We start from the raw sequence: 10,136 nt of genomic DNA, 5'->3' as shown, positions 1-10,136 counted from the left end.
AAGAAAAGTTATCCCTAAAAACTCACGTGTGTAGCATGTACACAAGGGAAGCTTATTATATCCCAAGCATTTAATCATAATGGTATGTCCATGGGGGGAAGTGTGGACCACCCTGTGGCACATGTACATACAGAGAATGGATTAGATGAATCCTTCATTAAGTGTACTCCATTAAATGCTCGACCATTACTCATGAGGTCGAAGCTTCTTGTGTCGGCTTGGGGACACACAATATTACATGCAACAGAACTTATACGCATCAGGCCATCTAGTGAGAATAGATATTCCCAACGGGTCATTAGCCAGACATATCCCATCTAAATCAATATTCGGGTGTGCCGCTTATATTGCATCCACTAAGATGGGATCTCAAATGAGAATGGGAATATACGTTGGATATGAGTCTCTCACCATTATAAAGTATCTTGAGCCAACCACATTTGATTTATTTGTGGCCAGATACGCGGACTGTAAGTTTATAGAAACCGAATTCCCTATGTAGGGTGGAGAGACTAGCAAGCTGGTCAAAAAATTAATATGGAATCAAACATCCTTCATTGGCAAGATCCTCGGACTCTAGCATGTGATGCAGAGGACCAAAGAATTCTATATTTGCAAAAGCTAGCTAATAAATTGCCAGATTCCATTTGACCCAAAGAGAGTAATAAAATCGTACATACCAGCTTGCAATGCACCAGTACGTATTGATGTTCACAAGGAACACAATAAACAAGTTGCTACAGAAAGGTTCCAAAGATAGAATCCTTGGAAAAGTAAAAGAGGTGCATATCAGACCGAGGCTAAGGGGATTATAGAGAAGCCAGGCATTGTCACAGAAACTCCTAAGGCACCAAGTGAGACTCAGGACGCTGAACCTCAAGAGCCTGAAGGAGTTGACAACAATGAGATCTCAATAAACTATATCATGTCTGGAATATAATGGAACTACAAAGATGTCGACATTAAATGAAATATTATGCATACAAGGTAGCACTTGAGACAAATAAGGATCTAAAGTCCACGTCTATATTAGAGTGCACTCAAAGCAAATAAAGAAGCTATTGACGTGGAGCTTAACTCTTAGAAGAAGAGTAGTGTGTTTGGTCCGACCTTAAGGATAACACCTGAAATTAAAGCTAGTTGGACATAAATGGGTTTTTGTAAGAAAGGGAAATGAGAGTAATGAAATCGTGAGATATAAACACGGCTTGTAGCACAAGGATTCTCTCAAAGACCTGGCAAAGATTATGAGGAGACATACTCCCTTGTGATGGATGCAACGACTTTTAGATATCTAATAAGTCTGGCTGTAATTTGTGGTTAATAGATGTTGTAACCACATACTTATATAGTCCACCGGATAATAAAATGAGATTACCAGAGGGTATAGAACTCAAAGATAAGAGTAGTTCTCGAGAACAATACTGCATAAGGCTAGACAAATCTCTTACTGGACTGAAACAAAATGGGTGTATATGGTACAATAGATTCAGTAAGTACCAAGTCAAAGAGGGCTATAAAATGATCCCATCAGTCCATGTATTTATAAAGAAGTTTGCAAACAAAGGATTTGTAATCATAGCAGTAAATGAGGATAATTTGAATATCCTAAGAACCTCTAGGAAATCACCCAAACAGTAGAATATCTCAAGAGAGAATTCAAAATGAAAGACCTAGGCAAGAAGAAGAAAAGATTCTGTTTAGGATTACAACTTGAGTACATTGATAATGAAAACCTTGTGCATCAAAGGGCATATACAGAAAAGGTACTCAAGAGATTTAATATGGAGCAAGCTCACTCATTGACTAGCCCAATGGGTTTGAGAAGTGTAGAAGTGGATAAAAGATCCATTTGCTCCTAAGAAGGACAATGAAGAAATTCTTGGTCCTAAAATGCCACACCTCAGTGCTATAGGAGTGTTAATGTTCTTGGCTAGCCACACTAGACCAGAGATAAGTTTGCCGTGAACCTCCAAGCAAGAATTAGTTCTTGTTCGACCCAAAGGCACTGGAGTGAAATTAAGTATTCATTACGTTACCTACAAGGAACTTTAAATTTGGGTTTATATTATAACTAACTATAACAAAGAAGGTTTTAGTTGGTTTTTGCTGATGCAGGTTATAACAAAGAATTTTTAGTGTGTTTGGAGCCAACAGTACTATATGGAGACAATGCAGCCTGCATCGCACAGCTCAAGGAAGGTTACATCAAGGGAGATCGGACGAAGCACATCCTGCCGAAGTTCTTCCACACACATGAACTACAAAAGGCCGGAAAAGTTCAAGTGGTGCAAGTTCAGTCATGCGACAACTCAGCCGATCTTTTTACCAAGGCATTACCGACAACAACATTCAAAACGCTCACGCACCAGATTGGAATGCGGAGACTCAAGGACTTAGAGTGATGTTTGGAACAGGGGGAGCAATGTGTGCTGTACTCTTTTTCCTTCACCAAGGTTTTGTCCCAATGGGTTTTCCTGGTAAGGTTTTAATGAGGCAGCATCCCCTTAGCAAATTGCAGCGATCCCATCCAGCATTGGCACGATCATATCGTCCAAGGGGGAGTGTTGTAAAACACTTAGTGGACTCCATCGACCGGCCCGTCTATTGCCTATGTTATGTGTCTCAGCCTCTTAGGCCCATTAGTCCATTAGCTTAAGTCCTATGTCGGTCTATTGTAATCTCTATATATATGTAACCTCGAGACTTCATTCATTAATAAGACAAGAGATTTCGTCCCTAAATCCTCTAATTTACAACACGACCAAGGTACATATCACTAAAGTTCTTCTCAACTATGATCTACAAAGTAATAAAAATATAATTATACAAGCATTAGCCTATCTTATAACAACCAACTTACCATCAGAACCTATAGGGGAAACGAGCGGAGATCTACAGATTCCTATTATCAACTATTATAATTGTAAGTTTCGTCAACCATAAGTAAAAATTGATCTTCAGTCGCCCCTGCAGTAAATTGGCGTCTAACATAAATTTTGTTATTATCTTAATAGGTGGCTGTAAAAAATGCAACATACACGGTCAATCCTTCCACTATGAAATAAGTACTTGAATATATCCACCCCTATAACACATATACTAACTACAACATTGCATTTTTCTTACAGTGCTACATAAGGAAACCCGATCAATGCGAAAAGCAGTCATAATCTCTAAGAAATGGCTAAGGCACAACAAAGGCACTGTCTCTAAAATGCAACGACCTATTAAGCGGCAAAGAATTAGCAGTAGGACAATCCGACGACAGTACATCCAGAAGACAACAAAGCAACCCTATCTTATAACAACCAACTTACCATCAGAACCTATAGGGGAAACGAGCGGAGATCTACAGATTCCTATTATCAACTATTATATTTGTAAGTTTCGTCAACCATAAGTAAAAATTGATCTTCAGTCGCCCCTGCAGTAAATTGGCGTCTAACATAAATTTTGTTATTATCTTAATAGGTGGCTGTAAAAAATGCAACATACACGGTCAATCCTTCCACTATGAAATAAGTACTTGAATATATCCACCCCTATAACACATATACTAACTACAACATTGCATTTTTCTTACAGTGCTACATAAGGAAGCCCGATCAATGCGAAAAGCAGTCATAATCTCTAAGAAATGGCTAAGGCACAACAAAGGCACTGTCTCTAAAATGCAACGACCTATTAGCGGCAAAGAATTAGCAGTAGGACAAATGACAATGAAGCATCTACTTCCACAAATAAAAAAGGTATATCTAATTGTATAGGAACATTGAATTGATGTACTAAACCTGATTTTTTTTCTCTTGATTCAGTCTGACGACAGTACATCCAGAAGACAACAAAGCAACCCCCCACCACCTACCATGATTGTAAGCTTCTTTTGATAGTACTGCACATGAAAACATAGACCGATGCTTCAGTTTAATAGCTAATAACCAAACCATTTGCTAAATGCAGGTGGATGCGAAAGGTGTTGTGAATACGGTAAGATCATCATCATTAATGTTATTCCATGCCTAAATGATTTATTAAGAAAATTGCTATAATCCCTAACACACAGTTGATAAACACTTTAAAAACAGTGAGAAGGAAAAATACTAGAACAATGAGACGTGCCCTCATCATATCCAAAAGACTTGCCCGCAAAGAACAAGGTTAGTTGCTGAGCATAGGAATCAAACCACTTCAATGTCACAACTTCTACAAAATAACAGCTAATATCTTTGTCATTGCTAATCCATAACTATATCATTGTATAGGTGAATCGTCTCAAACGCAACAAAAATTATCCAGACAAGCCAGAAAAGAACTTAGAGGTCATTCTCGATTCTACAGTACTATTTACCTCCATAATCATCCTTCTTTAACACTAGGAAAAAATTGACTATATTGTAACTATTCATCCAACAGCATCTATGGCAAAAGACAACCCAATCTTACAATGCAACCATTGTAATGCATTAGTATGGTATTCAGAGAAAATGGGTGATGATATCATAACTGGAGAACCACTTTTCACAATATGTTGCGGTCAAGGATGAGTTAAACTACCACCAATCAGAAAAATTCCTACTTATCTCGACCACCTTCTACAACATAGCGTCTCATTTCATATGAACATAAGAATCTACAATTCTATGCTAGCATTCACATCAATGGGAGCCAAAATAGATCATACTGTCACATCAGGAAAAGTNTGTAAGCTTCTTTTGATAGTACTGCACATGAAAACATAGACCGATGCTTCAGTTTAATAGCTAATAACCAAACCATTTGCTAAATGCAGGTGGATGCGAAAGGTGTTCTGAATACGGTAAGATCATCATCATTAATGTTATTCCATGCCTAAATGATTTATTAAGAAAATTGCTATAATCCCTAACACACAGTTGATAAACACTTTAAAAACAGTGAGAAGGAAAAATACTAGAACAATGAGACGTGCCCTCATCATATCCAAAAGACTTGCCCGCAAAGAACAAGGTTAGTTGCTGAGCATAGGAATCAAACCACTTCAATGTCACAACTTCTACAAAATAACAGCTAATATCTTTGTCATTGCTAATCCATAACTATATCATTGTATAGGTGAATCGTCTCAAACGCAACAAAAATTATCCAGACAAGCCAGAAAAGAACTTAGAGGTCATTCTCGATTCTACAGTACTATTTACCTCCATAATCATCCTTCTTTAACACTAGGAAAAAATTGACTATATTGTAACTATTCATCCAACAGCATCTATGGCAAAAGACAACCCAATCTTACAATGCAACCATTGTAATGCATTAGTATGGTATTCAGAGAAAATGGGTGATGATATCATAACTGGAGAACCACTTTTCACAATATGTTGCGGTCAAGGATGAGTTAAACTACCACCAATCAGAAAAATTCCTACTTATCTCGACCACCTTCTACAACATAGCGTCTCATTTCATATGAACATAAGAATCTACAATTCTATGCTAGCATTCACATCAATGGGAGCCAAAATAGATCATACTGTCACATCAGGAAAAGTCCCACCATGTTTCAGGATACATGGCCAAAATTATCATCGCATTGGTTCTTTAATCCCTTTGCCAGGCGACTCACCAAAGTTTCTGCAAATGTATATCTTTGATACAGAAAATGAAGTCTCCAATCAATTGAAGACAATGTCACAAAGAAACACAGGAAACGACCTTCAAGAGGATATAGTTGTCGGCTTGCTTAAGATGTTAGATGAACACAATTGTTTGTGTATGTTCTTCCGGAAAGCAAGAGATAGATACAAAGCAAAAGAAGTCCAAGACTTAAGAATGAGATTGGTTGGTCAAAGAAGTAAAGGTAAGCAGTATGATTTACCTCAAGTGAAAGAAGTTGCGGGTCTTATTGTGGGAGATATAACTGCTACTACCGCTTACAGAGATGTAATCTTGGAATTGCAGACAGGCCACTTGCAAGAAATTAGGGACGATCATCCTTTGTTCATGAGCTTGCAATATCCATTGTTGTTTCCTTTTGGCGAATTTGGGTTTCACACAGAAACCCCATGCAGTCACACAAAATGGCGAAAGAAGAAGGACATACATAAGTATCAGAGAGTTCTATGCTTACCAAATCCAAACAAGACTGGCGGAAGGAATGACAATCATAAAGTCAGGACGCTTATTTCACCAGTATGTTGTTGATGTATACACAGTCATTGAGCAAGAAAGACTTCGCTGGGCAAAAGACAACCAAGAACAGTTAAGAGCTGACCTATACAACAATGTATTTGATGCAGTGAGTAAAGGTGACACTGAAGCCATAAAAGTAGGGAAAAGAATAATTTTGCCCTCCAGTTTTACAGGGGGACCTCGATATATGATAGAGAAATATCATGACGCTATGGCAATATGTCAGAGCATATGGTAATACAACTTTATTCATCACAATGACTGCAAACCCTAATTGGCAAGAAATAAAGGATTATTTGGCAACTTATGGAGGCACATCAGCGAACGACATACCTGATATTGAATGTCGTGTCTTCAAAATGAAACTCGATGAACTCTTGAAAGACCTCGAACAAGGCACATTCTTCAGTCCATCTATTGCTGGTACGTTGTCAATCTTAATTTATGTATAAATCCATTAAAAACCTTATTTACTTACATGCTTTTCACATTTCATTCAGTGCTACACACCATTGAGTTCCAGAAACGTGGCCTCCCACATGCTCATATACTTCTATGGTTAGATAACACACCGAAACAACCAAGCCCTGGCCAAATAAATGCAATCATTTCTGCGGAACTACCCAACAAAAATGAAGACCCACTTGGATTTGAACTGGTGGAAAAGCACATGATGCATGGACCTTGTGGAATGGATAGGCCATCGTCTCCTTGCATGGCAAACAAAGTCTGCACAAAAAAGTATCCCCGACCTTACAATGAGTACACCACAATTGACCAATCTGGGTATATTATATATCGTCGACGTCCTAACGAAGACAACACTGTCATCAAAGGAGGAACAAGGTTGGATAATCGCTTTGTCATACCACACAATCTTCCTATTTTTAAAAAATATCAAGCTCACATAAACGTGGAATGGTGCAACACTTCAAATGCTGTGAAGTATCTTTTCAAATATGTAACAAAAGGTGTGGATAAAGCTACTATTTTGATCGAGAAAGGTACTACTAACACAAGCAACAATCAAGATACACCAAGGGTTGTCAAGGAAAGAAATGAAATTCAAGAGTACCTAGACTGTCGATATCTCTCTGCTTGTGAAGCTATGTGGCGCATTTTTGCATTTCACATACACCAAAGGAAGCCTTCGGTAAAGAAATTGATTATCCATCTTGAAGGTCGACAATCAGTGGCTTACAAACAGACAGCGAATTTGAAATATGTCTTATCAAGAGCTACTATCGAAAGGAAAATGTTTACAGCATGGATGGAAATGTGTGACCAGTGTGAAGAAGCAAGACAATATACGTATGTCGAATTTCCAATTCACTTTGTCTGGGACAATGATAAAAAATTATGGCATAAGAGACAACGGGGTTACTCAATAGGGAGAATAGTCAATATTCACCCAACTTCTGGTGAGTTATACTATCTTAGGATATTGCTCAATGTTGTTAGAGGGCCAAGAAACTTTGATGACATCAAAACAGTAGGAGGGGTAATTCAAGCAGATTATAAGGCAGCATGCTATGCTAGAGGTTTGCTAGACAACGATAAAGAGTGGCATCATGCTATGAATGAAGCAAATCAATGGGCAACAGCTTTTCAGTTACGCCAATTGTTTGTACTATTGCTCATATACTGTGAAGTAGCAAACCCACTACGACTGTGGGAACAGACGTGGAAATCAATGTCAGATGACATACCTGACAAGCAACAGCGTGCTTTTGGATTTCCCACCATGAGTTTCAAAGAGGATGAGCTGCAACATTATACTTTGATCGAGATAGAACAAATCCTCCATCAACATGAACGATCACTCATGGACTTCAATGATATGCCTAAACCTGATTTAAAAGTCCTAAAAGAATTAGGAAATAGCTTATGGCGACAAGAACAGCAGTACAATGTAAAAAAAGAGGGAGAAGAACATCAGAAACTGTTCAACCAACTTAATCCAGAACAAGAAAATGTCTACAAGGCAGTTTTGGAATCCGTATACAACAATATGGGACAACTATTCTTCCTCTATGGCCCTGGGGGAACTGGGAAGACATTTGTCTACAAGACAATAATCTCCAAATTAAGATCAGAAAAACGGATAGTCCTTCCTGTAGCTTCATCTGGCATTGCAGCGTTACTTCTCCCTGGTGGAAGGACAGCCCATTCAAGGTTCAAGATACCTCTAATTGTTACTAAAGATTCCATCTGTGAGATTAAGAAAGGTACAATGCTTGCAGAGTTATTAATCAAAACTGACTTGATCATATGGGACGAAGCACCTATGTCTCATCGACACACATTTGAGGCACTCGACAGAACATTGAGAGACTTGCTCTCCACAGAAGATTGTTCAGCGAACGAAAAACCTTTTGACGGAAAAACAGTCCTACTCGGCGGAGACTTTAGGCAGATCCTACCGGTGATACCACATGGAACAAGAGCAGATACAGTACTTGCATCTATAAGCCACTCATATATATGGAATTCTTGCAAAGTATATATGCTGGAAACAAACATGAGACTACACCATTCAGAAACAAGATTCGCAGCTTGACTGCTAACTGTTGGAAATGGAACCGCACCAACATGTAAAACAGATGATGCGAAGGATGAAGATGATGGTGAAGTCGTAAAAGTTCACGATTCTTTTTTTTTAAACCAAAAGGAAATCAACTCCAACAAATCACTGAAGCCGCATATCCGCTACAACAAAGATCCGACACCACCTTTGAATATTTGACTGAACGAGCAATCCTAACTCCAAGGAATGAGTATGTTGATGAGATAAATACCTACATGTTATCTCAGGTTGGAGGAGAAGCAAAAGAATATTTAAGCTCAGATAGCATAGGAAAAGCGGATACAGTGAGAGCAGATTATGAAGCACTATACCCTGTAGAGTATTTAAACTCTTTAGAGTTTCCTGGTTTGCCAAAGCACAAGATAACCCTCAAAATAGGAGTCCCAATAATGCTTCTACGGGTCATAAATCAAAAGGAAGGAATGTGCAACGGTACAAGAATGATAGTAACTAATTTAGGAGAAAGAGTGCTAGAAGCTGAAATAGTTACAGAAACACATGTTGGAAAGAAGGTTTTCATACCAAGGATTATTTTATCACCCCCAGAATCAGATCATCCCTTCACACTTCGAAGACGACAATTTCCAGTTAGAGTTTGCTATGCCATGACAATTAATAAAAGTCAAGGTCAAAGCTTAAAGAATGTTGTCCTCTATCTGCCAACTCCAGTTTTTAGCCATGGACAACTCTATATTGCTCTTTCTAGAGTTACATCACCTAATGGCCTCACTATTCTACAAGGAGAAGAAACTAAAAAAGGTGGCATTACAAATATTGTCTACAAAGAAATCTACAATGACCTACCCAAAGACAATGGTAAACCTGTACACTGACTACCAAACAAAAGTAATTTACTGACACTCTTCTCTACTGGTGCAGGATCTAATTCCATCAAAGTTCAAACCGTAGACCCACCTTCAAAAACACCAACAGTAAGAAATACTCAATAATTTTTATCCAATGATCCAAACCAAGAGTCCTAGATTTCAATGCAAACCAAAAAAAGAAAAACCGACTGACCACAGTCGATAATCACAAACATATGCAGGTGTAGCCAAAAGGAAGAAAGCAGAGTCAGAGAAAATGGATGGATAAAAAAGACTGTCAGATATAGATCAACAATGACAAGAAGAGAGACAGATCTTACATCAGAAGGATCTTATGTAAACTTCCATTAGCCATGTTTCTGTAAACCAGACATAACAACTTCTTCTTTATTCTCGATTTGGTTTCCTACAGTTTTAAAAAAAAAAACTTAAAGTCAATTTTAACAAAGAGAAAATCTGGAGTTTTTCATCTCGCACAACTTCAATTTTAGAAAACGCAAAAAAAAGTTAACAACAGCGAAACAAAACTAAACAAAACGAAACGCAAACAA

General features: G+C 38.1%; 1 protein-coding gene across 1 annotated transcript; it reads left to right on the top strand.

Moving 5' to 3' along the window:
• LOC104759696 lies at positions 6,429–9,591 on the top strand. Its single transcript, XM_010482595.2, has 3 exons — positions 6,429–6,594; positions 6,672–8,626; positions 8,986–9,591. The coding sequence occupies exons 1-3, from the start codon at positions 6,429–6,431 to the stop codon at positions 9,589–9,591; spliced, it is 2,727 nt and encodes a 908-aa protein (XP_010480897.2).

This window comes from Camelina sativa, chromosome 17 (genome assembly GCF_000633955.1).
Source record: "Camelina sativa cultivar DH55 chromosome 17, Cs, whole genome shotgun sequence".
Lineage (NCBI taxonomy): Eukaryota > Viridiplantae > Streptophyta > Magnoliopsida > Brassicales > Brassicaceae > Camelina > Camelina sativa.
The sequence above is the reverse complement of the archived record's forward strand: the minus strand, read 5'-3'. Positions and strand labels throughout refer to the sequence as shown.

Coding starts and splice junctions, on each gene's coding strand:
- LOC104759696 (XM_010482595.2), top strand. CDS start 6,429: ATGACTGCAAACCCTAATTGGCAAGAAATAAAGGATTATTTGGCAACT. Junction 6,595..6,671: donor CTTCAGTCCATCTATTGCTG/GTACGTTGTCAA, acceptor CATTTCATTCAG/TGCTACACACCATTGAGTTC. Junction 8,627..8,985: donor ATGGAACAAGAGCAGATACA/GTACTTGCATCT, acceptor ATGTTATCTCAG/GTTGGAGGAGAAGCAAAAGA.